A 27,656-nucleotide genomic window follows, 5' to 3' on the forward strand; every position below is an offset into this window, starting at 1 on the left:
CTGGCTGTGGTAAGCAGAGGGTGCTGAGTGCCCACCAGCTTCCGCACCTGCATAGCGATGTTGCTGAGCTCGTCGCTCAGCAGGCAGCGAAGGCTCATGAAAGACGTGGGGTACCCCACGATCTTCTCCGCCTCTGACACTACCTGATTCCAGTGGGCCGGGGACTTGGAGGACTGACCACGCCAAGAGCCCACCGAGGAGATGGTGTCGAGGGACGGGGACCACCACAGGCGACGCGGGGAACTCGAGGCTCCAAGATAACGTGGCAAGTGCAATAGCAGCTGCCGAAGGTTCATGGTTTGAGTCTGGAAGGGTCTGGGACCTGGGGGTATCCAGAGGTGGCGCGGGAAACAAACCAGGGGCAGAGGAGGAACTTGCAGTAACTAAAAGGAAGCGGCAATTCTTGACCCTCAGAGTAAAGTGGCTTCCTGGAGCAGTGACCAGAAACGAACTTTAACTGCTGCTTTCTGCAGCCCAGGCTGGGCAAACAACAGTCCCAGCTCAGCACTGCCCCCGGCCACCCGGTGTAGAAACCACAGCCACTGCCTATGTGGAGGACGCCATATTGGAGGCATGGAATGCGGCCTGCCGTAAAGACGGAGGCGGGTTGTTAAGCATTCTCTCTACTTTACGGCGTACCCGAGAACGCCCCCGCAGGGGTGGTGCTTTGGAGGTGAACCCGGGTTGGGAGGTTCAGCTCCTCCTACCCCCCGGCTCTGGGCCAGCAAAGGTCGCCAGTGACAGGGATCAGTTGTGGGCGGCCAGTGGTCCTTCTGCACACGGTATCTGGGCCGAGTCTGGATTCATTAGAGTCCCCGGCGCCCAGCACTGAGTGGCATGCATAAGTATTGGTGTCACGAACAACGGTCAGCCCCCGGCTTGCCCGCAAGGAAGGGCGTCGAGCGGAGGCACCAGTTCCTCCCGGAAGCCTTTTGTCGCTATCGCCACTAGCCCCTGGCAGTGGCAGTGGCCGTGGCCGGGCGTGAAGGCGGCCTCTCGGGCTGCATGCCTCCTGGAGCTGGGGCCACGGCTCAGTGGTGGAACGCCTAGTCGGGGCGTGGGGCTGAGCCCTCGTGTCCTCAGGGCCCAACCAGACGAAAGGCGGCGTGGTGCGGCGGAAAGGGGTCCCAAGGAAAGTCCTCGGATCCAACTTCGAATTACCGGCCTCCTCGCTGAGCCCTGGGAGAAACAGCGGTGCCTCCTTCCCGAGGGTGCGGAGAGGAAGAATGAAACGTTGCCTGCTCCCTGCCTCTTATCTTCCTCTTTATGCCTAGCCTGGAGCTCAACTCCAGGATTGATGACTATCGCTGACCGGAGTGCTTTTCACGTACTAGTTCATGTATTACTTTATTTAATCCTCAGAACAACCTCATTAAGTAGATAATATTAGTATTCTCCGTGTTTTGTATGAGGAAACTAAGGTGCAGTCGAGTCGTGTAAGTTGCCTAAGGCCACACTAGACAGGGATGTGAGCCCAGACAATCTGGTTTCAGAATCCGTGTTCTAACCGAAAGATTACACTGTCTAAATAATAGGCTCCCATCCACTCTTTTCTCCTTATTGCTGAGAGGAAACAGTCAATATGATTATCTTTTCAGTAATGCTACCTATTTTTTTTTTCAAATGTGCCTAGGATCTTACCTCCTTTCTTATCACCTAAAACAGATGTTAACCGTTCTTAATAAAGGATATATTATCCATTTTTTACACTCTTAAAAATAGCTTATAAAACTCTCTAAAACTTTCAAAATCCTTCCAAATTCATGGTATCTTATTTTTATTTTTTATTTATTTTTTGAGATGGGTCTTGCTCTGTCACCCAGGCTGGAGTGCAGTAGCGCGATCTCAGCTCACTGCAACCTCTGCCTCCCAGGTTCAAGCAATTCTTGTGCCTCAGCCTCCCAAGTGGCTGGGACTACAGGCACCAGCCACCACGCCCGGCTAACTTTTGTATTTGTAGTAGAGACAGGGTTTCACCATGTTGAGCAGGCTGGTCTCAAACTCCTGACCTTGAGTGATCCGCCCACTTCAGCTTCCCAAAGTGCTGGGATTACAGGTGTGAGCTACCATGCCCAGCCTGTCAGTATTTTTTAAATGAGCATCAGGCGTAATACTGTACCAGCCTCTTGAGCTACAAATAAAGATTGGGACTTAAAAACAAAGAGTAGTTGTTCACTTTGCAAAACAAGATGATTTTCTCTACAAAAGATTTAGCTTCATACTCTCCCTTTGGCAAGTTTTCCTTGTGATTTAAATTTTTGATTTTATTTACAAAAATTCAGTTTAGGTATAACTTTTCAGGGGCACATTTTGTTTAACGTGAATTGTGATTATAAGTATCAAACACAGTCTATGCCCTCAAAGTAAGTAAGCTGAAGTTTGAAAATAATTCCTGTGAAAGAGATAAACTCTTGGCAACAAAATTCAGGTCTGTTAGGAGATGAAAATAAATATGGAGAGTGAGATACGTTACCATTCCAGGAGATGAAAATAAATATGGAGAGTGAGATACTTTACCATTCCAAAAAGTTCCAAGGCCAGAGCTTCTGGGTTATCCAAGGTGAAAGAAGTCATGAAAATACAAAGATAGATAGAGACTAATGTGATATATTGTGCACCTGAGGCTGTTTCTTCAGCTTCATGGTACCTTAAGGGTAACTTTTCACGCAATTTCCTCAATAGCAATTCACAGCATGTACTTTAATTTCTCCACAGAAGCCAAGTGCATTATTCTCTGGTCATACTCTATTAACTAAGTTTTTGATTATTCATGGGACTTTGGGTCCCATTTACTTTAAATAATCAGCATTTTCCTTTATACTTACAGTTAAAAGGTTGCATTATACTTAATGATAATCAGTTTTTAGAAGGTTAAAATGGTATTTGTTCTTTAATCTCCCAGATAAATATATAATTCCTTAGAGTCTTTATGATTAAAGAAATTTCTGAATTGCTAGTGACTTTTGGAGAAACAGGGTGGGGGAGTATCTGTGATTCTGCCCTTCCTCTGCCACTGATAATAGTTATATTAAGGATGTCTGTGAATGTGTGCATAAAGAAAGAATACAGCAGGATTTCTCAGCCTTGGCATTATTGGCGTTTTGGACCAGATAATTCTTGGTTGCAGGAAGGGGGGCAGTCCTGAGTATTGTAGGGTGTTGAGTAGCATTCCTGACCTCTACCTACTAGATGTTAAGCAGCACCCCTTTCCAAGTTGTGACAACCAGGTATGTCTCCAAACATTACCAAATGTCTGTCACCCTGGAGTGCAAAATTGCCCACTGGGAAATGGGAGATACTGAAAGAAAAAAACAGTGTCTATCCATGACATTTACTCCTACAAAGCAGCAAAAGAAGAAGTCCTGTGTGTGAGTAGCCCTGCAGGTTAGAGAGTGGTCACTCCACAATCTGTGGAAACTTTCAGCCACACTCAGGGACTTCCCCTTGGCATTGGAGTTGTTTTGGAGACAGCAAGCTGACAAAAAATGGTCACAGTTCCTCCTCTACCTTTTTCAGGATTCTGAAGCTTATACCAGTAGAACTCACTGGGCACTCTGCATTCTACTGACCTTAGAAAGAAGTAAGGTCATGTTTGATGTCCTTTTCTTTGGCTGGAAACCCGAGCCAACCTTGGAAAATACAAGCTCTTAACAAGGATAGTGCTGTGGGCACTGGCATTTCCATGATTAGGTGAGTGGAAATAGATAGAGATATTGCAGCCACCCTCCTTCTGTCACCCTCAATACAATCACCTATTGTTTATCCTGAGAGAGTTCTTCCAAAGGCAGATGAAAGTGTCGTGGTGTATCTTGGGCAAAGATGATAAAAGGAGGCAAAAATCCCAAAGTTTGACCATCTACTTGGTTAGCAGGCTATGGAGATGCCATATAGTGCCATTGAGAATGCAAAATGGTACATGGCAGCTATGGAAGGGAATTTGATAATCCTCAGCAAAATTACATATATATTGCCCTTTGCCTTAGAAACCCAATTCTAGGAAAATATCCCAAATAATGACTTAAGCACAAGGTTATTCATTGCAGTATTATTTGTAATAGCAAAAGATTGGAAACAATCCAGATAACCCCAAATAAGAGCTTGATTGAACAAACTCGAGTAGATCTACACAATGAAACTATGCAACTGTGAAAAAGAATGAGGGCCATTTCTTTACACTGAGGTGAAATGATCTCCGAATATATATTAGTGTAAAAAAAAAAAAAAAAACCAAAGTGCAGAACAGCATATGTGCTTTTTTTTTGTAAGATAGCTAAACTACAAATGAGTATTTGCATATATTTGGAATAGGAGGAAACAGGTGGAAGAGACATGCATGGAAGCTAGACTACTCTGAATAGCCTTGGCTATATGGTTTTGATTTTAGAATCATGTATATGTTTTACATTTTCAAAATAATTTCAAATCCAAAAGAAAAATGTAATTCCTAAAATTTGAAAACAAATAATCTAACCGTATATTAAGTTGGTGGCATAACCATACCAAGTAAACACTTTAATTACTTTAGAAAATATTTTCACTGTACAATCATAATAGAATATATGCTCAGGATAAATAGAACTACAAAGATATCTTAAGCTTTAGTCAGTAGTCTTATTGCTGGTTGAAATACAGATACTATTATAGTACTTTCAAACTATTCTTGTATATGTAGGTAAAAACAATTACTAGAGTTTTTAGGAACAGTGATTTTCAGAGTAAGTAGAATCCATGTAATAGTAAAGTTGAATTAGAAAGAATATGAACTTATGATTCTTTTCTTTTAAAAAAATGTATTTCTTATATCCCAGTAAGAATTATTAGGGGAAAAAAAGAAGCATTTTACTTCCTTTGTCCCTTGGAAAGGCCTAGAAGTAATGACAATTTTGTAGTAATAAGCATCTTTAGCATTCACATTCTTTTTTTTTTTTTTTTTTTTTTTTTGAGACACAGTCTCGCTCTGTCACCCAGGCTGGAGTGCAGTGGCGCAATTTCAGCTCACCACATCCTCCGCCTCCTGAGTTCAAATGATTAGCGTGACTTAGCCTCCTGAGTAGCTGGGACTACAGGTGTGTGCCACCACACCCAGCTAATTTTTTTATATTTTTAGTAGAGACAGGATTTTGCCATGTTGGCCAGACTGGTCTCAAACTCCTGACCTCAACTGATCTGCCTGCCTCAATCTCCCAAAGTGCTGGGATTACAGGCGTGAGCCACCACGCCTGGCCACATTCTACTTTAAAAAACATCATTTCCTTTGAAAAGAAATGAGGCTCTTTGGAGGAATGGCAGATTTTTGTCTGGGGCAAGAAATGTATATGATGAACCTTGAACATCTTGTGCCAGAAATCAAGGAAGCTATTAAAGTCCAAAGGGACAGGTCAGAGGCACAAAGGGATCAGCATAAAAGAGCTCCCACTGGCTGAAAAGAGGACAATCTTACCCAAAAAAGTAAGAACTACAACTGATTGGAATTCATTGATTACATATAAATCAATGAGTCTATTATTAGATGTAACTGGGACAATACTCTGAATATTTGCAATGCAATGAAAGAATTGAGCATTTATCCTGCCTTTCCTGTGTGAATTATATTTAGTGATGTCTTAGCCTGGCTTACCCCCTTGAAAGTTGAACCTGAGACAAGGGCTTACTTTTTAGGTAGTTTATTTTGGACAGTGATCTCAGGAAGCAGAAGTGGATGATTAGGGAGAGTGAAACAGAGAGAGTCAATACAAGGGTGTTCTCTAGTTTGTCATCACTGTGGGCAATGAGGCCTTGAGCCATGTAGAATATACTTCATAATTGTCAGCTTGATGCAAGAAGAGAGCAGTTACTTATCAGCTCCCTTTTCCCATTAGTCCAAGTTTCTTCCTTGGGGCCTGAGCCCCCTCATACTTCTAAGCTGTCATGTTTGAGTGCTAGGCAAATGTCCCTCCTTTGTAGTGTCAGAGGAACTCAGGGACAGAAAATGAGATGTATGCAATGCAGATGAAGAGAGGTGCTCTCAGGTTACACCTGCAGGAAGCAGGTTGCTACATCAATGGCCTTAGTAAAAGGTGGGCTGAAAGGATGTGAAACAGGGAACAAACCACTTCTAATGGGGTAATCAGATGTCCCAGATTGATGAAGGAAAGTTCTACTTTATAAAAATAATTATGTCAAATAAAAGAGAAGTAATAGAATTAGGAAATCACCATTTTACAATTCCTCATGAATTAGTTGATTTAGGCAACAATTATCAAAATGGAAGGCTGATAGGGAACCCTGCAATGAAGGTCTCAGGCGGACACCACCTGTAACTATTAATCAATCTCACTGTCACTATGAGTGGGGAGTCCACCCATATGTGCCTCCTGATATGGTGCTTTATGAAATACATACCACCACCTAAGAAATATTTTAGCCAAAACAGTTGAATCTAAATCTCATCACATCTTGAGGACTAACTTCCAATCTTCTAGAAGCATAGGAGAGGTAGAAATAAGTAAAATGGCATCACAAGGAAGCCAATGGACAAATCCAGCCTGTGGGATAGTCTGCAAGCCAACTGCCTGGGTCTCTTCAACAGGACAAGGGAGGAAGAAGGGAGTAAAGGGACTCCCCTAGATTGAAAGATTTTAAGAGGCAGAGCAAACCAAGTGTAATGTGTAGACCTTGTTTGGATTCTCATTCTAACTAACTGTTAGATGTAAGTTTTGAGACACTCAAAGAAATTTGAATATAGTTTTCATACACTAGGTATTGAAAAAGATATTTATTTTACATGTGAGTCTATAAGAAAATGTTCATATTTTTAAGTGATGGATACTAATGTATATAGGGATAAAATAATACAATGCCAGGAATTTGCTTTAAGACACTTCAGGAAGGGAAAAACGGATGAAAGAAGTATGTTAAAAGAAGTATATTTAAGTTGCTAAATTATTAGGTAACTTATTACACTGCAGTAAATTACTGATAAAATTATCTATTAATCTTTTTATAATTTAATACATAAAGTGAACCTGCCACTAACACAAGAACTAGAATATTGATCATAACTTACTTCTATGTGACCTTTCTCCATCCCTTTCCCCTTACTTACCAAAGTTATCCTTATCCTGAATCTTGTATTTGTCATTCCATCACTTTTCAAAGATATAATTTAATAATATATGTATTCTTTAAAATATGTCATTTAACAGTAGTTTGTTAGTTTTAAGTTTAAAATGAAGTTTCATGCCAGATGTAATTTTCTGTGGCCTTTTTAATTTATTCAACATTATTTTGCCGAGATTCACCCAAATCATACATACATAGTGGCAGTTCATTTGTTTTGACTGTTGTATAGTATCCATTGTGTGACTATACCACTCTTTATCCACTCTTCTGTCAGTGGACATTGGGATTGCTCTGGGGTGTTTTCTGTTACAACAATGCTGCCATGAACAGGTTTACAAATGCCTCCAGGTGCACATGGCAAGGATTTATATCTAGCATTGGAATTGCTTGGTTCTAGAGTAGATGAATGAGCCAAATAGCTTTCCAAAGTGGCTATACCAATTTACACTTCCACCAACCATTTATGAGAGATCCTCTCATCACTTGATACTGTCAGATTTCTTAATATTTCTACACAAATGGGTATAAAACAGAATCTCATTATGGTGTAGATATGCATTTCCCTTATCACTAGGAAGATGCCTAAATGCACTTTCCATATTGTAGATTATCCCTCAAAGATGGTGTGGGAAGATAGAACTATAATTCTTTATTGCAATTGTTCTCTTTGGTTTGATTTTTAGGTCTTCCCGTCTCAGATCCTCACTCCTCATATTCACAATAGTCCTTTCTTGCCATTTCCTTTAATGTTCTAAGTGTTTGACCTTAGAACAACTGTAGTTAGAGATGAAATGGGGAAATGGACCAAGACCTACTCTCCTTTTTTCTAGTTTCTCTCCCTACAGGGCAGCAGTGTGGAATTGACTTGTGGAATTGACTAGCGGTGCTGCTAGTTAATTTCACACTAGGATTAGCTCAACAGGGGAAGAAGTTGGTCCTTTTCTTTTACAAAGGCTCTTTCTGGGGGACTATTTTCTTTTAGAAACTTAGAATGAAAAGAAAAATCTGCTGAGAAGGTTTTTACTTGAATGTAGACAGTATTATAAAATAGCCATCTAGGTTCTACACCTCTGTCCTAAATTAACTGTATGATCAGAGGCTAGTTACTTAACACCCTGAGTTTAAAATTACTCATTTGTAAAACAAAAGTCAATAATCTCTTGAGTCCATTTCAGTGCCAAAATGTTTTTATTCCATGAACAAAATTAGCTAGTAAACTGACTTGTTCCTTAAGGTAATTTCATCTTCTCCACTTACTTGCTTCCTACCAACCTGATTGATCTTGGCATTAACACAGGTTAAAACTTGAGGCCCTAGGCTGGTAGTGGTGGCTTCTGCCTGTAATTCCAGCACTTTGGGAGGCCAAGTCAGGAGGATCACTTGAAGCCAGGAGTTCAAGACCAGCCTGGACAAAAGTGAGATCCTGTCTCTACAAAAAAATTAAACACACACACACACACACACACACACACACACACACACACACACACACAGAAGATTTCAGACAGGGCCCTGTCATGCTTCTTGAATTGTTATGTTTGCCACTGCATCCCCAGAACTCAATACTGTATCTGCCAAAGAATAGGCACCACATAAATATTTGTTCATCAGTTGAATGAATAATGAATGAACAAGCTAGGTCTTTATGCTCCATTCCCATTTCCACTCCACCATCATACTCAAAATCAGAAGTTACTTGAGTTGTACTTTATTTATGATGAGATGATCAGGAAGCACAGAGTAGAGAATGTCTCCAATACTACAAGTCTAGCTGGCTCTCCATTGCTGTTTAAATGTTTCTCATGAATAGCAAAGTAACCACACCCAGCTGATCTCTGGGCCTGAGGACCAGATACCAGTATTTTTCAAATACTCTCCAGGAGGTTCTAATATACAGCCAGATTGAGAATCACTATTTTAGAAAAAAATAAAATACTCTACTCTTTATTTCTGTTACTTTTTGTTGGTTTTCTCTCTCTTTCTTGTTTCTGCATTTCTTTGTTCCTTTCTCCTTTATTTTTAAATAAATATTGGTTAGACTCCATTTTCTAGGGTTCTAGAGAAATTCTGGTAGATCTGAATACAGAAAACTCTCTGTTGCATAGAAGGCATATATAGGTAATAACAGGTAACAGGAAGGGATGAAGACATACAGCATTTATTACATGTATATGGGCGATAACTTCTAATTATAGAGTTGTTAATGCATCTTGTCAGTAACTGCTGCCCTAGAGTAATAAATATAACCCCTAAATTATATGACAATATTCCCTCTGTCTTAAAATACAGTTTCCTCTAAAATTGGAAAGTGTTTCATTCAGGGATGGGTGTTTCCATGGGTGAAAAAAATCAGTTTGGTCAGTTAATTCTAATAAATCATTTTTCAAAAATTTAGTGAAAAAACTCTGTTTTTTCTGTTCAAGGCATTCTGTTCATAAGTTCAATGACCAATTCAGTTAAGTCAATTTGAAGCCCCATGTAGACTCACCCTAATTTCTTTTTAGAAATAGCTATTAACAGTCCCCCCAAATTAAAGTCACATATTCAAAGTCTATTATGATGTGGCCATAGGTAAATGGACCTTTAAAAACTATTTCTTAGGCTGGGTGCAGTGGCTCATGCCCGTAATCCTAGCACTTTGGGAGGCCGAGGCAGGCTGATCACCTGAGGTCAAGAGTTTGAGAACAGCCTGACCAACATGGAGAAACCCCATCTCTACTAAAAATACAAAATTAACCAGGTGTGGTGGCACATGCCTGTAATCCCAGCTACTCAGGAGGCTGAGGCAAGAGAATCACTTGAACCTGGGAGGCGGAGGTTGTGGTGGGCCGAGATCGCGCCATTGCACTCCAGCCTAGGCAACAAGAGCAAAACACCGTCTCAAAAATAAAAATAATAAAAAAAACTATTTCTTTCATATAAAGTAATGTGTCAGAAATGAGAGAGAGAGACTTGTTTATTAACCTTGGCGATATAGCAGTATGGAAGTGATATCAACTGGCTAGGCTGCAAAGAATTTGCAAAAGACCTTTTGAGAAAATCAGGTGACTAGGGCAATTTATGTAAGGTCATTGCCCAGAAGCTGACACTCACATAAAAGAGATGTCATTGTCAACTACTACAGTGTCAGAGCTGTTTCTCAAAATTATCCTGGTTTAAATCAAGCAGAAGAGCTTACTTTAGTGTTTTCTGTTCTTTGAAATCATGCCATAAATAAACATCTGTAATAAATATGTCTGAACATTATAGGGCTAGTATGACTATGTTGGGAGTAATAGATTTGAAGTGCATGACAAAATAAAAGGAATATGCTGATGTCAAAGGGAGTAAGAGTTGCTTTATTTGTCTAAGAATAAAAGACATTGGGTCCCCAAAGTCTAAACAAAGAACAGCTCTACAAAAGATGCTCTTCCCATGGATAGTGACACAGCTCAGTGACTAAGGGATCAGATATGGGAGCCAGATGCCCTGTGTTTGAGTCCCAGCTTTGCTGTTAACCAACAGTACAATGTTGGGCAAATTATGTAACTTCTCAGTACTGTTGTTTTCTTATTGGGAAGAACAGCAATACCTATGGCAATGGGTAATTTTGAAGAGTAGCCTGAGTTCATAAAGTATGATCAGTGCCTGGCACATAGTAAGTTTATAACATAAACTTATTATTATTATTATTCTCTACTTTTCAAGGAAGAGTTCTCCTAACTTCAAATCAATAATAATTTTTCTGTGTGTGTGTATTTTCAGTAGAGACGGGGTTTCACCGTGTTAGCCAGGATGGTCTCGATCTCCTTACCTCGTGATCCGCCTGCCTCGGCCTCCCAAAGTGCTGGGATTACAGGCATGAGCCACCGCACCCGGCCTAAATCGATAATAATTTTAAAAAGCTATAAAGTGTTTTTACTTCTTATGCTTTTAGGAATATAGCTCTTTTTAATTCTAGAACAAATCATATAATTTTCCCACATAACATAAGCATGTATAGTATATACATATAAAAGACAATTGGCTGGGCACAGTGGCTCACATCTGTAATTCCCAACACTTTGGGAGGCCAAGGTGGGTGGATCACAAGGTCAGGAGTTTGAGACCAGCCTGGCCAATATGGTGAAACCCCATCTCTATTAAAAATACAAAAATTAGCCAGGCGCAGTGGTGCACACCTGTAGTCCCAGCTACTCCCGAGGCTGAGGCAGGAGAATCGCTTGAACCCGGGAGGCAGAGGTTGCAGTGAGCCAAGATTGCACCACTGCACTCCATCCTGGGCAACAGATCGAGACTCTGGCTCATTAAAAAATAAAATAAAAATAAGACAATTGAAATGCTGTGTTGCTCATGAATATTATAATGATGTTGTTTTAAGGAAGTTTGCGGTTGTATGGCTTAAAACTTCTTTTAGAGAGAAATCTATTCTCTATTGAAAACTTTTTTGAATTAGACTTCTCTTAGAGTGGCCTCCTTGTAGCATTTTTTAGTGGATTTTTTTTCTTTTTACTTTTTATTATAGAGGTTTTCAAACTTCACACAAAAGTAGAAAAAATAGAATAATGAGCCCCTATGTACTTATTATCCAGTTTTGGTAATTATCAACATTTTTCATTTCCCTTCACCAAAATGTTGGAATACGTTGAATCAAATCTAAGATATCACAATATTTTATTTGTAAATATTTCAGAATTTATAATAAAAACTTCCTTTTTTAAAAAGTAACATCACGCCTATAATGCCAGCACTTTGGGAGGCCAAGGTAGGTGGATCACTTGAGGTCAGGAGTTCAAGACCAGCCTGGCCAACATGGCCAAACCCTGCCTCTACTAAAAATACAAAAATTAGCTGGGTCTGGTGGCAGGCATCTGTAATCCCAGCTACCTGGGAGGCTGAGGCACAAGAATCACTTGAACCCGAGAGGCGGAGGTTGCAGTGAGCCTAGATTGCGCCACTGCACTCCAGCCTGGGTCACAGAGAAAGACTCTGTCTCAAAAAAAAAAAAAAAGTAACAACAATACAGTTGCACGTAAAAAATTATCAAAATTCTTAATATTCAAATTGTCTTAAAAATATATTTCTATAGTTGATTTACTTAAATCAAGATCCAAACTTTTTAGTTTATATTTTGGAAGCTATTTCAGCTTTATACTTATTCTAAAGGAAAATGAATGACTACAGCTGCAACTTGAAATTGAAATCATTATAATAAGAGAGAAAGCTAGAGTGAGAAATGGGAGTCTCACAATAGGTTTGGGTTTTATCTGTAATACTGACCTAGGGTTCTATTATATGATGTTAGAGTCTTTTGCTACTGCAATAAGAAGAAAAATAATTTTTCTAAAGTACTGTGGTGTAAGAAGCATAGAGAGTTCAAAAATAACCTGTCTGTGGGCATTGCAAGCCCCTGAAGTTGCATGGTCTGGTCAACATCTCAGTCTTTGAAAGTCTTCTGGGTGTAGCTCCTACTTCTCTATTCCATACTCTCTCTTTTCTTCCTTGTATTTCCAAAGGACTTGTCTGTGACATTTGTACCTTGGTTCTCCTATTTTACAATCATGCTTCAGTTTTTTTTTTTCTTTCTCTTCAGGACTCCTTGCATACCTCTTAAGACATGAACCTAATGTTTTTATTGGACTTCATTGTTTTTACAGTTACTTTAATATGACTGCCACTGCAGCCCTCAGGTATTCTTACAAAAAGACACTTAATTAATTACTTTATAGGTTACTAATAATTATCAGACTATATGAGGTTTCCCTTTCAATGTAGGTGGGTAGGAAATAAGTAGCAAAGGTAGTATTTAAATAGAAAAAATGTTAATATGTTTATATTGGGGGGATTCTAAAAATAAATAAACACACATCCTCTGTGAAGTCCTACAACATACCCTCTTACAGCAATGAAAGCTAATGAGAAAATCATCTTTATTGATTAGGATCTCAAAATAGAGTCTTTTATCTTGTCTGCTTCTTTTCCTCAGGTTCCATTTATTATCATAAAATCACCGCTGCTATTCTTCTCTTTGTAATACCGTCTACAGTCCAGTTTATTAAAACTGTGTAGAGTGATAGTTAAGATCCTAGCCTCTGAAATCAGCTTGGATTCAAATCCCAGCTTCATTACTTCTTAGCTGTGTTTTTGGGAAAATCATTTAGTCTTTTCTGTGACTTGGTTTCCTCATCTGTAAAAATGGGTGTAATATACCTACATACCTACCTTATTATATATTTGATTATAGTTTGGCAAATATTCACTCCTATCTCCCTTGGGGTAGAGTATTTTTTCCTCCCTGTCAATGTTAGTCTTGGTCATGGGATGTGGGTAGAAGTGACAGTGTGCCAGTTCCAAGCATCCTGAACCCAGGCATCATGTGTTTCCGTTTGTACTCTTACACTCCTACCGACACCGTGAGAAGAATATGCTCCACGTAGCTGTTTGTCCTGAATGATAAGAGACATATGGAGCAGACCTGCTCCAACACACACCCTGGAGCCAAATCTACCCTGCTCACAGCTGGAAGCAGAGGTATGCAGCACAGCTCAGCCTAGCTCACCCAAACAATAGTTGCCCTGAAGACTGATGAAAAAGATCATAACTGTTGCTGTTAGTTACTGGGTTTTGGGGTGGCTTGTTACAAAGTGGTATTGCAGCAATAGCTAACTAACACATAAAATTATTGCAAGGATCAAATGAGATAATTTATGTAAATAATTTAGCATAGTGCTAGCCATATAGTCATGCTCAATTCAGGTTGCTATTATTATAATATTATTATTATTTTATTTTTCTGGGTAAAAAAATCTAAGTTATATACTGTGGTTAATTAATAACACAGTGTTATATCCTCTACAATGAGCAAGAGTCTGAGTTGGGCTTCCACACATCTCTTGGTATTGACCATAGATGGTACTGAATCTGGCAGATGTGGACAGCTCTCTAACTCTGCCTGTGGCTCATATGGTTCCACCCCTTTTATCCTTCACCCTGTTCAATATCTTATCTAGTTTGTGGGTGTGAAAAATTGTCTCACAAGCATGCATCTGAATATTTTGTCTTATGTTTATTCCAGTGGCTATTAAACTCCATGCTTGCTACCTTTATTCTCTAATTTCCCCAAATAGAAGACTCCTATACAGGTTAAGAAGGGTGAAAGAAAGAGGAGGAACTCCTTTGAGATGTAAGTCAAGAAATTATATGAGGTAGTAGGAGGGCGGAGACAGATAAGAAGTAATGAGAAGTCACAACTAACATTTTTCTTAAGTTTAAACTTAGTTTGCTATATATATTTTAGTTTCCATTACAGTTAATACCTGGGGTTACATTGTTACATTCAATGTGTTAAAAAGGAAATGTGTTTATCAAAAAGACTATTACTAAAAATATGAACTCCACATCATCATGTACGTAATATCAAGTCAACAAATATTTTGGGGGGCACCTGCTATGTATTTTGTAGTGAGACATGATAACATAATACATACTATATTTTACTGATTCTGAGACACACATTTGTTCATATTTTAATGTCTCTGAAATCAAGATATAGCTGGGACTATGGGCATGCACCACCGTGCCCAGCAGAAGTATAATTTTTCTTGTTTTTGCAAAGTGAGATAGTTATTATGCATTGGGCTCTATTATCCAAAATATTCGTTCCTTCACCTCATGCCCATGTTCAATTAGATGTTCAATTAGATGTTCAATTAGATTAGATACCAATTAGATGTTCAATTAGATTAGATACCAATTCCTATGGGTTCTGTCGATAAGATAACTCTCAGATAAAGAATTCCTCCCAACCACTACTGTACTAGACTAAGCAATCATTTATTACCTCTTGGACTATTGCAAACCCCTCTTATGTAATTTATTATCTCTGATTTCCCTGTCTGCCTTTTATCTGTGGTCAGGGTGATTTTCCTATCTCACATTTATGATCATATCACTCCTATATTTAAAAAGACACAGTGGGGCCAGGCATGGTGGCTCACACCTATAATCCCAGCACTTTGGGATGCTGAGGCAGGTGGATCGCTTGAGCCCAGGAGTTCAAGACCAGTTTTGGCAACATGGCAAAACCCTGTCTCTACAAAAAATACAAAAATTAGCTGGGCAGGGTGGCACGTGCCTGTAGTCTCAGCTACTCAGGAGACTGAGGTGGGATGATCACTTGAGCCTGGGAGGTAGAGGTTGCTGTAAGTCATGATTGCACCACTGCACACCAGCCTGGGCAACAGAGGGAGACCCTACCTCAAAAAAAAAAAAAAAAAAAAAAAGTGGTTTCAAGGACTCCCAGAAAAAAGTACGTGCTCTTTTAGCATAATATTCACGACCATTGACAATCTGGTCTTATCCTACCTTCAAAGTGACCTCATAGCCCCCTTTAATACATTCATCCCAGCATACTGAATTATTCCCTCTTCCCTTAACTCTATTTGTACTTTCACATCTTGACACCTTTGTTTATATTATTCTTTCTGCCTAGAATGCTCCTCCCCCTTCCTCCCTTACCTGACAATATCCTACCCATCATCCTTCAAGGCCCACCTCAGAGGGTCACTGCTTCTATCCCTCCCTCAGGATTAGTTATCTGCTTTTCTTAATCCCCACCTCACTTTTATTTTTACTTATTATTATTATTTTTTTTGAGACCGGGTCTCACTCTTGTTGCTCAACCTGGAGTGCAATGGTGCAATCTTGGCTCACTGCAACCTCTACCTCCTAGCTCAAGCAATCCTCCCACCTCCCCCTCCAGGTAGCTGGGGCTACAGGCGTGTGCATGCACCATACCCAACTAATTTTTGTATTTTTGGTAGAGGCAGGGTTTCACCATGTTGCCAAGGCTGTTCTCAAACTTCTGGGCTGAAGTGATCTACCCACCTCAGCCTCCCAAATTGTTGGGATTACAGGCATGAGCCGCTGTGCCTGGCCTCCCACCTGACTTTTAAAACATCTTTATCATTTATGTTTGTGTTCACAGTGCCTGCTGTGTATTTAGTGGGCTCCAAATAAAATGTTTGTTAAATATTTATAGTGCAGTTACTTGGGGGGCTGAGGTGGGATGCTTTCTTGAGCCCAGGCATTTAATGCTGCAATGAGTCATGATCATGCCTCTGCACTCCAGCGTGGGTGACAGGGCAAGAACCTGTCTCTAAAAAAACAAAGTTTGTTTAATAGAGAAAATTTATTTCCTCCACATTACCCATTTTTATGCAATATAGATGAAGACAGAAAAAGGCAAATTCACAACAGAAGTTTGGTTAATGAAATGTACATGGAACATATACCCTAGGATATAAACACATTTAGCACAGTCCACACTCACTGTACTTTACAACCACACATTGTGGCATTAATAAATCTGACACATTACAAAATCTTCACAATCTAAATATTTTAGGGTATATGTCCCACCTCCTAGAAGCCACCACTAAATACCATGCTGCCCCACTAGCTGCCCAAGATACTCTTTTTTCATCTCAGTTGGGAGAGTCCACTGCCTGGTGTCAGGGACGTTGCTCCATATGCCAATAGGTTGGGAGAGCAAGATTCAAAATCTTTGTCTTCCACAGTGGAAGGCAAGGTTATATATCCCAACAAGACCACACTCAGTGAGGAATTCCTCCAAAGGTAAAAGCCCAAAGGAGTGTTAACAGTGTTTTCTCAGACTACTCACTGTAGCCACTTTATAGCAATTCATTCTATTAGGAAAGTGAATGGAGGTCTATAAAATAATTTTGAAAGGGCAGGCAAAGATCAAATTGTGCAAACATTAAGTACTCCAAATCAAAACATGACTGACCTGAAAATTCATCCTATGTATGTACCGGCAATCTTTAAATGCAAACTTTGAAAGGCAAATTTGGTAACCCACATACTAAATGTCAATTAATTAGAATGTTTAGGCCACGTGTAGTGGCTCAGGCCTATAATCCCAGCACTTTGGGAGGCCAAGGCAGGCAGATTGCGTGAGTCCAGGAGTTCAAGATCAGCCTGGGTGACATGGCAAAACCCTGTTTCTATAAAAGATACAAAAATTAGCTGGGTGTGGTGGGGCATATCTGTGGTCCCAGCTACTCAGGAAGCTGAGGTAGGGGAATCACTTGAGCCTAGGAGGTTGAGGCTGCAGTGAGCCAAGATCGCACCACTGTACTCCAGCCTGGATGACAAAGTGAGGCCCTGTCTCAAAAACAAACAATGTTTAGAGAATTGAATGTTCTTGTTAAATTTCTAACTAGCTGTGATTAAGCTGTTAAAAAGATGCACAAACATTTATATTTCAGATCTTGCCACTAAAATTTTTGCGGTCACCCACGCTGGAGTGCAGTGGCATGATCATGGCTCATTGCAGCATTAAATGCCTGGGCTCAAGAAAGTACCCCACCTCAGCCTCCCAAGTAGCTGCACTATAAATATTTAACAAACATTTTATTTGGAGCCCACTAAATACAAGCACATTAGCAGGTACTGTGAACATAAACATAAATGATAAAGATGTTTTAAACGTCAGGTGGGAGGCCAGGCATAGCGGCTCATGCCGGTAATCCCAACAATTTGGGAGGCTGAGGTGGGTAGATCACTTCAGCCCAGAAGTTTGAGACCAGCCTTGGCAACATGGTGAAACCCTGCCTCTACCAAAAATAACAAAAATTAGTTGGGTATGGTACATGCACACGCCTGTAGCCCCAGCTACCTGGAGGGGGAGGTGGGAGGATTGCTTGAGCCTGAGAGGTACAGGTTGCAGTGAGCCAAGATTGCACCATTGCACTCCAGGTTGAGCAACAAGAGTAAGACCTGGTCTCAAAAAAAAAAAAAAGTAAAAATAAAAGTGAGGTGGGGATTAAGAAAAGCAGATAACTAATCCTCAGGGAGGGATAGAAGCAGTAACCCTCTGAGGTGGGCCTTGAAGGATGATGGGTAGGATATTGTCAGGTAAGGGAGGAAGGGGGAGGAGCATTCTAGGCAGAAATAATAATATAAACAAAGGTGTCAAGATGTGAAAGTACAAACAGAGTTAAGGGAAGAGTGAATAATTCAGTATGCTGGTGTGTCCGGAATTGGTGAGTTCTTGGTCTCACTGACTTCAAGAATGAAGCCGTAGACCCTCGCGGTGAGTGTTACAGCTCTTAAGGTGGCGCGTCTGGAGTTTGTTCTTTCTGATGTTCGGATGTGTTCGGAGTTTCTTCCTTCTGGTGGGTTCGTAGTCTCGCTGGCTCAGGAGTGAAGCTGCAGACTTTCGCGGTGAGTGTTTCAGCTCTTAAGGCAGTGCGTCTGGAGTTGTTCATTCCTCCCGGTGGGCTCGTGGTCTCGCTGGGTTCAGGAGTGAAGCTGCAGATCTTCGCGATGTTACAGCTCATAAAAGCAGCATGGACCCAAAGAGTGAGCAGCAGCAAGATTTATTGCGAAGAGCAAAAGAACAAAGCTCCCACAGCGTGGAAGGGGACCTGAGCGGGTTGCCACTGTTGGGTTGGGCAGCCTGCTTTTATTCTCTTATCTGGCCCCACCTACATCCTGCTGATTGGTAGAGCTGAGTGGTCTGTTTTGACAGGGCGCTGATTGGTGCGTTTACAATCCCTGAGCTAGATACAAAGGTTCTCCACCTCCCCATCAGATTAGTTAGATACAGAGTTTCAACACACAGGTTCTCCAAGGCCCCAGCAGAGCAGCTAGATACAGTGTCGATTGGTGCATTCACAAACCTTGAGCTAAACACAGGGTGCTGATTGGTGTGTTTACAAACCTCGAGCTAGATACAGAGTGCCGACTGGTGTATTTACAATCCCTGAGCTAGACATAAAGGTTCTCCAAGGCCCCACCAGAGCAGCTAGATACAGAGTGTCGATTGGTGCACTCACAAACCTTGAGCTAAACACAAGGTGCTGATTGGTGTGTTTACAAACCTTGAGCTAGATACAGAGTGCTGATTGGTGTATTTACAATCCCTGAGCTAGATATAAAGACTCTCCACGTCCTCACCAGACTTAGGAGCCCACCTGGCTTCACCTAGTGGATCCCACACCGGGGCTGCAGGTGGAGTTGCCTGCCAGTCCCGCGCCGTGCGCTCGCACTCCTTAGCCCTTGGGTGGTGATGGGACTGGGCGCCATGGAGCAGGAGGCGGCGCTCGTCGCGGGGGCTTGGGCTGCACAGGAACCTACGGAGGCGGGGAAGGCTCAGGCATGGCAGGCTGCAGTCCCGAGGCCTGCCCCGCGGGAAGGCAGCTAAGGCCTGGCGAGAAATCGAGCACAGCGCCGGTGAGCTGGCACTGCTGGGGGACCCAGTACATCCTCCGCAGCCGCTGGCCCAGGTGCTAAGTCCCTCACTGCCCGGGGCCGGCGGGGCCGGCCGGCTGCTCCGAGTGCGGGGCCCGCCAAGCTCACGCCCACCCAAAACTCCAGCTGGCCCGCAAGCGCCGCACGCAACCCCGGTTCCTGCTTGCGCCTCTCCCTCCACACCTCCTTATAAGCTGAGGGAGTGGGCTCCGGCCTTGGCCAGCCTAGAAAGGGGCTCCCACAGTGCAGCGGTGGGCTGAAGGGCTCCTCAAGTGCCGCCAAAGTGGTAGCCCAGACAGAGGAGGCGCCGAGAGCAAGCGAGGGCTATGAGGACTGCCAGCACGCTGTCACCTCTCACTGGGATGAATGTATTAAAGAGGGCTATGAGGTCACTTCAAAAGTAGAATAAGACCAGATTGTCAGTGGTCTTGAATATTATGCTAAAAGAGCATGTACTTTTTTTCTGAGAGTCCTTGAAACCTCTCTTCTTTTTTCCTTCTCTTTTTTCTTTTGTTTTCGCTGCAAAAGCAGAGATGCCCATACCTTAGACAGAGTCTTCCTGTGGTCTGACCTGCTGAACCCCTGGCTCCTGCCTGTTTCCCAAGCTTCCCCAAGCCTCCCTCAGCCTCCTGGGACCTATGAGCTCTGCTTCTCCACGCCCCCTTCCCCCTTCTTCCAGTGTTACTTTTTTTTTAGACAGAGTTTATTATTGTTATTTGCAAGCAAGAACCCTGACTGATACTATCAGTACTGCAAGGGTGCAGAGTTCTGGACCTGGAGTCAGATTGCTGGGCCACTTACTGAATGTGTATCTTCCAGCAAATGCTTGATCTCTTTAACCCTCCATTTCCTCATCTGTAAAATGGGAGCAAAACCAATAATTATGTCATATGGTTCTTGTGAGGATTGAATAAAATAATATCTATGAAGTATTTAGCACAATCCCTGGTACATAAAGAAGCATTTGATAAATAGTAGCTTTTGTTATTACTAAAATTCTTTGTAATGTCCGTGTGTTCAGTCCACAAAACTCTGTTGCTCACTACAGGAAAAGAGCACCCCCATGCATACTGTGTTCAGTGTTGTGCTTCATTTTTTCCCAAGGGGTTTGGTTTGTTTTGCTTTATTTTCCAGTTTAGGACTTCAGTGCCTTTCCACATTGTATATCCTGAGATTTTCTTCCGGGCACAGCTTCTGGTCACTCTATCTGTATTTTCTTTCTTCATTTTTGTTGTACCAGCTCTCCTCCACCTCCAGGCCACCAAAAGGTGATCAGCTGCAGGTGGAGAGGACAAAATTGGTTGAAGCAAGTTTTCTGCGTCTGGTATACAGGGTTAGCAGCTTTAATGAAAATTTAAAAAACAAAACAAAACAAATGCAGTCTATATCGCAAGACTTATTATGGAATCCTTAATTTATCTACTTAGCATTTGATGGATTTTTTTTCTTCCACTGAAATGTATAATGTCATCTCATAGTTAAACTGCAGAATCTTTTCCACTCAACTTCCTCGTTCTGGGATATAATAAATAGACAACGTATGGCCCAACAGCACATTGGAGACAAATTTTCTGTGATAGAAAAATGTTTTTTACTACACATAATGTTTCTCAAAGGAGGTAGGTCAAAACATAGATATCAATCCTCTATAACCATTTACTGAATACCATATTCGGTTTGAGAATATTAAAATGTAGTATGTTACTTTTCAAAGGTTGAGCATATTGCTATGGCTATTTTAATTTCCATAACAGCTAGATGTAAATTAGAATAAAGAAGAAATTGAAATTATTTACCATCTCTGCATGCTTTATTTAAAAAAAAAATGTGATAAAAAGGCTCAGCAGAGAGGAGCAGCAGAGCAGTATAGGTAAAAGCATCTCTTGCCTTTGTGGGAGTTGGCAGATTGGGGCTTCTGGCCCGGTTGGGCTGCCTCCTAGTATAACCCTGTGCTCAGCCTCACTTCCCTAAGGTGTGAAATAGAGACAATAACACCCTCAGTGTTGGTTGTGAGAAATCAGTAACATAATGTGTGCAAAATACTTGGCTCACAGAAGGAATTCAATACCCAATAATTGATGTTATAGCTCAACAAAGGATTGTCAGAGATTTAATAATTTTAATGACATTTGATTATCTAAAGGAAATACGATTTTATCTAAAAAGAATATTATTTTAAGTCTACACTAGTATCTATATAAATCAAAGAGAAGAATTCTGATTTCATCAGTGGATATTATCAAGGAAGGCAGTGGCAACTCAAGATAACTCAAGACACTGTTAAGTTTTATATTTACTATAATTTTGAATAATTACTGAAAAATGTTCTCTGTTTCAGTTGGTCCTGGTGTAATATTTCTTTGGGGCCACAACTCCAAAGAAACTATTTTTGTTTGGATACTATTTATATATTAAATAATTAGACAGATGATGCCTCAAATCTACCTGAGTCAGAAAACTCCATTTTAAAAAATTAGTAAACGCAAGATTGAGTCATAGGGTAAATATATGTATGAACTATAAGTATCAATGTAAAAACCTCAGGTATTTACTAAACATAAGCTTCTTTATTTCTGTATACCTGAATTGAATCTCTGTTTCATAAGTCTACTATGCTAAGAGGCAGAAATGAAATCTCCATATAATCTCAGTTGATTTGGAATTCTCTTGCCCTCTCCTACACCTCCTAGTGCCTTTCTCATCAGGCTGGCATCTACATGGGGGGTATGGGGTGGGGGGCATCTACTTCACAGCCTCAGTCGTCTCTCCAGCTGGCATCCTCTGAGATAGAAGTCCTTGTGGAGTCTCTGATCAAACATTTTGGGTGCAGGGCTACTCTGCTTCTGCAGTCTCTCAAAGCCACAGCTCTTTTACTCTCTGCTGCACATGAAACATACACATTATGGTAGGTAGAGCATACTTATGGTCACCCCAGGACCTTCTGCCCAGGCTCCTCCATATACTATGCCTACCCCACAGTGCCTGCCTGTACCATGTTGGGTTGGCCTATTCTGTAAGGCTCACTGCTATTCCAGGCTCCATCTCAGAAAGGAGACAGAGTCACCTCTTCTCTCTACCCTCTGCCTTCAGATTTCCTCAAACCCATTCTTGTTTCTCCCCCCACCCCTGGGCACTGGGACCTGGTCGGAAATCTAATGTCTAAGCTCTTTTGCTCATTTGCTCCTTCCTTCTCCCAACCCCATAGAATCATGATCTCTTTCTGGACTGGGAAAATTCCCTTTGGCATATCATTCCTTTTCCTAAACCTGCGTTTATGGTCAACTTTATAATCTGAATTCTTCAGGTCACCAAGTGTTGACACTCAAAATCTAGGCTTTTCAGGCTGCTCTGTCTATGGAATAGCCATTCTTTTATTCCTTTACTTTCTTAATAAGCTTGCTTTCACTTTGAAAAAAAAAATCTAGGCTTTTCAAACTTGAAGAAAAATGTTTTCTTTCAAACCATTGTTTCTGTCTTGAATTTCACATTTCCATTTTAAAACCCAAAGTCAGGCCGGGCACAGTGGCTCACGCCTGTAATCCCAGCACTTTGGGAGGCTGAGGCGGGCAGATCACGAGGTCAGGAGATTGAGGCCATCCTGGTTAACACAGTGAAACCCCATCTCTACTAAAAATACAAAAAAAATTAGCCAGGCATAGTGGCGGGCGCCTGTGGTCCCAGCTACTAGGGAGGCTGAGGCAGGAGAATGGCGTGAACCCGGGAGGTGGAGCTGGCAGTGAGCGGAGATCGTGCCACTGCACTCCAGCCTTGGTGACAGAGCGATACTCTGTCTCAAAAACAAACAAAAAAATTCAAAATCATGGGCAATTCATGCTTTTCTGTGAATTTCTTCTTCTTTTCTTTCTTTCTTTTTCTGAGACAGGGTCTCACTCTCTCACCCAGGCTGGAGTGCAGTGGCCCGATCACGGCACACTGCAGCCTCGACCTCCTGGGCTCACGTGATCCTCCTACCTCAGCCTCCCAAGTAGCTGGGACCACAGGTGCATGCCACCATACCCCACTAATTTTTTGTTTGTTAATTTGTTTTTTGTAGCAACAGGGTCTCACTATGTTGCCCAGAGTGGCCTTGAACTCCCTGCGCTCAAGCAATCCACCTCCCTCAGCTTCCCAAAGTGCTGGGATAATAGGTATGCAACTGGGGCTGTGAATTTCTTCTGTAACATCCTCACCCTGAAGCAATGGATGCCAAATCTAATTTGAATAAATGAGTGTGTGAGATAGAAAGGAATTAGTGGGTACAAACAAAACAAAAACACTTCTTAATATGTCAAAATATTATCTCACCACAAGTGGAAGTTGTCTTACGCTTTAGTTTCTCCTTAGTTGCCTGACCTAAATTATTTTTTAGTTAATGACTTGAGAGCCTTACTATACAAATGGACAGACCATGCATGACAAGAGAACTCTGATCTACAACCGCTGCAGCAACAAGTCAGAGAAGCCGAACCACCATCTCTGGCTTCATTCAGAATGGTTAGGACTTGGTCAATGCCTGCCAGCTTCTTAATTTCTTACTGCCACCTCCATACCCTCTCCCTCTTCCCCCACCACTCTTCCAACTCAGGACCAACCATCGAACTCCAAATATCTCCAAATATGCTCCCCAAACCAATCACATAAGATGCCCTGCTTCTAGTTGCCTGGCCTTTTGGATAGCCTTCCTCAGCTTCTCCAGGCCAACAACATCCAATCAGAGCACACCTGAAGCCTTTCTTGTTTTTACACTGTGAAGCTTTCCCACTCCCACACCTGCCTTTGAATCTCTGCCAAATGGAAGTGATGGTGGCTGTCTCCTTTACTTTAAATAAATAGCCTTTGTTCTCATTTGGGTGGTCTTCATTTGTTTCCACAAACTTAATACACATAAAGCTGTTATATTCTAGATATGCACACTGATAGTTGAGCTTCATGCTTTTTTGTTTTTTGTGTTTTAGCATGGATATTTGGAGTAAATACATACTGGGCTTTGATTTCTGCTTTAATGGATAAAAATTAAAAATTATAACTTGAAATGATTTTTTCCTTAAATTTATAGGTATTGGTATACTTCCCTCAATGGGTACAATTGGAATGTTCTTAGAAGTGTATATTGAAGTCTCATTTTTATAGATTAAAATGATTACCTTTTGGCAAATTACTATTAAAAAAGACCCTATTAGATATTAATTTCAAAATGAAGAATATTGATTAAGCAGGCAATTAGTTTTCATGTGTCAGGTTTCCTTAAATTGGTACACATCTGTATCAGTTTATACATATAAACCTAAGTAAAAGTAAAATAATAATGATCCTCAGAAAAGTAAATAATATACACTTGTTTATAGAAATTTGTGCTGTTTTGTTTTTAGTTACTTTAGGAGACATTATGTGGCCACAACACAACAGCCCAAAATATAAATTACTGTTCTCATTTCACAAATAAAGAAATGAAGACTAAGTCAAAATGCTCGAGACTTCACTAGTGTAGAGTGAAGCCCCTTATTCTCCTGCCAAAAACCCGGAGTTGGCTTGAAGCTACTGGCCAGGGAGTTTTGTTTGTTTGTTTTGTTTTCAGACACAGTCTTCCTCTGTTGCCCAGGCTTGAGTGCAGTGGTGCGGTCTCGGTCACTGCAACCTCCGTCTCTCGGGTTCAAGCAATTCTCCTGCCTCAGTCCTCCAAGTAGCTGGGACTACAGGCATGCACCACCATGCCCAGCTAATTTTTGTATTATTTTAGTAGAGATGGGGGTTTCAACATGTTGGCCAGGCTGGTCTTGAACTCCTGAATTCAAGTGATCTGCCCAACTCAGCCTCCCAAAGTGCTGGGATTACAGGTGTGAGCCACCACACCTGGCCCCAGGGAGCTTCTTTTACCCCTGTGACTGAAGGAGAGCCCCCATCCTTCTGGGAGGGTTGTGATCTTCACTTTGCATGGCAAAGGAGGCCAAGATGTTCTTGGAACAGCAAGGGGGGGAGGGGACCCCACTTAGATGTGTGCCCAGCTGGGTTGACAGAGCTAATGATGGCCAGATGACCCACACATACAAATAGTGCAAAGAAGGGTGTCTTTCCACTGTGCATTTGTCCACAGTGCACTTAAAATAAAATCCTGAGCCCTTACCATGACCTGCAGGCTTCATACAATCCGGCCTCTGCATTCCTCTTTCACTCCTTCTTCTGCCACTCTTCTTCTCGTTCTCTACATTCCAGATACCTTTCAACTTCTCAAACATGCTGAGCATATCCATTCTTCAGCTCCTTTAAAATTCTGACCAAAACACTTTTCTCTAGGATTCTAAAATCTCTGAATGGATAGTTCCTTCTCATCTTCCCTGTTTCAGGTCAGATTTCTCCTCAGAGAAGTCTTTCATGATCATTTTAGCTAAAGCAGACACTGCCAATATATCCACCTTGTATCACATTGTCCTTTTATGTTACCTGTCTGGATTTAAAATTCTCTTGTTACTTGTTTGCTTGTTTGTTGTCCCCTTTCCAGACTGTAAGCTTCAAAAATTTTGGGACTTGTCTGTCATATTTGCTGCTGGATCCCAAGCACCCAGAACAGCGGGACCTCAGTATATATTTGTTGAATAAATGAATGAATAAATCATGAACCTCAGTTGAGAATATGATGTCAGATATGTACTCACTCTCCAGAAAAAAAGTGGACTGAAAAAAATGCATTTTAGGAAGTTTCAGAGCCTTGGAAGCTCATCTATCGACACCTGGTTAAAATCTGGCATTATTGTTGTGCTCTTTCATGTTATTTTTGAAATTGATTCTAGAATTCTGTTCTTTGCAATTAAACATTCACATGAACTTCAAAAGTATGTTTTAGATACAATATAACAAATCACAGACCAAGCGCTACTCATTGGTTTTGAATAAAACAGACTCCCAATATTTATATTAATTTATATTTATATTTAATTTATATTAATGGGCCCTAATGACATGACCATATTTTAATGAACTGAAGATGCCTTTGTGGTACAAACATGACGTGCTTACCCATAACAAACATGACGTGCTTACCCATATCCAGTTCTCCTCTCCTTTGTGAGACGTGGAAGGATTAAACTTCCTAGGTTCCCTCGCAGTTGGGCAGAGCCATGTGACTAATTCTAGCCAATGGATTAGAGGAAAAAGTGACATGTCACTCACTACAAGATTGTAGCATTTAATTGCTGGTGGGAGATCCTCCAGGGCTCTATTTTCCCCTAGAGTAGTGACTGTGGAAGCACAGTTGATACGGATGGGCAGTACCAAGCCATCGCATGGAGGATAGTTGCTGTGGAGAGTCACACAGATCTTCACCTGACTTTGTTTGAGCAACCTTTAAGTCCCTGAGGTTTTCTGATGATTTGTTATTGCAGTAGAACCCAATGGAGCCTAACACACCACTGCTTGGAAAAAGTACTGCCAGGCGCGGTGACTCACACCCGTAATCCCAGCACTTTGGGAGGCTGAGGCAGGCAGATCACGAGGTCGGGATCGACACCATCCTGGCTTAACAGGGTGAAACCCTGTCTCTACCAAAAATACAAAAAATTACCCGGGTGTGGTGGCACGTGCCTGTAGTCCCAGCTACTCGGGAGGCTGAGGCAGGAGAATTGCTTGAACCCGGGAGGTGGAGATTGCAGTGAGCCAAGATCGTGCCACTGCACTCCAGCCTGTGCAAGACCCTGTCTCAAAAAAAAAAAAAAAAAAAAGAAAAAAAAAGAAATGTACTGATATTTTATATACCATTGAGAAATAAAGATGCCATTTATAATTTTAAGAGTTCAGTGTAAGATGCATTACAATCTTATAGATGTTAAAACGGGAAAAATGTGGGCCTTAGATTCGATAAAATACAGATTGTTAAAGAAATTCAGAAAAGCAGATTAACATAGTGTCAAGAGCTCCAAACCTAGAGTAGGGCAGAAAGTTACGGATTCAAAGCCCAATACTTAATAGCTTTTCTCTCTCTCTCTCTTTTTGAGATGGAGACTTGCTCTGTCGCCCAGGCTGGAGTGCAATGGTGCAGTCTAGGCTCACTGCAACCTCCACCTCCCAGGGTTCGAGTGATTCTCCTGCCTCAGCCTCCCGAGTAGCTGGGACTACAGGCGCATGCCACCACACCCAGCTAATTTTTGTATTTTTAGTAGAGACGGGGTTTCACCATGTTGGCCAGGCTGGTTTCAAACCCCTGACCTCAAATGGTCTGTCTGCCTCAGCCTCCCAAAGTGCTGGGATTACAGGCCTGAGCCACCACGCCCGGCCAATAGCCTTTATCTTAATAGCTTATATAAGCCTTA

The 27,656-nt window shown here is 41.4% G+C and overlaps 1 protein-coding gene and 1 long non-coding RNA gene across 2 annotated transcripts in view; one reads left to right on the forward strand and one right to left on the reverse strand.

Moving 5' to 3' along the window:
* PDSS2 (decaprenyl diphosphate synthase subunit 2) overlaps window positions 1–2,147 on the reverse strand; it is a 312,121-nt gene extending 309,974 nt beyond the window's left edge. The window contains exon 1 of the mRNA XM_024248939.3: window positions 1–2,147. Within this exon, the coding sequence (XP_024104707.2) occupies window positions 1–296 (296 nt within the window). The 5' untranslated portion in view covers window positions 297–2,147.
* LOC129060017 (uncharacterized) lies at window positions 631–24,194 on the forward strand. The gene is made up of 3 exons (XR_008526330.2): window positions 631–1,339; window positions 3,517–3,690; window positions 23,726–24,194. It is a non-coding gene; the product is annotated as an uncharacterized LOC129060017 (long non-coding RNA).
* The last annotated feature ends 3,462 nt before the right edge of the window (window positions 24,195–27,656 follow it).

The sequence above is a fragment of the Pongo abelii genome, chromosome 5, assembly GCF_028885655.2.
Source record: "Pongo abelii isolate AG06213 chromosome 5, NHGRI_mPonAbe1-v2.0_pri, whole genome shotgun sequence".
Lineage (NCBI taxonomy): Eukaryota > Metazoa > Chordata > Mammalia > Primates > Hominidae > Pongo > Pongo abelii.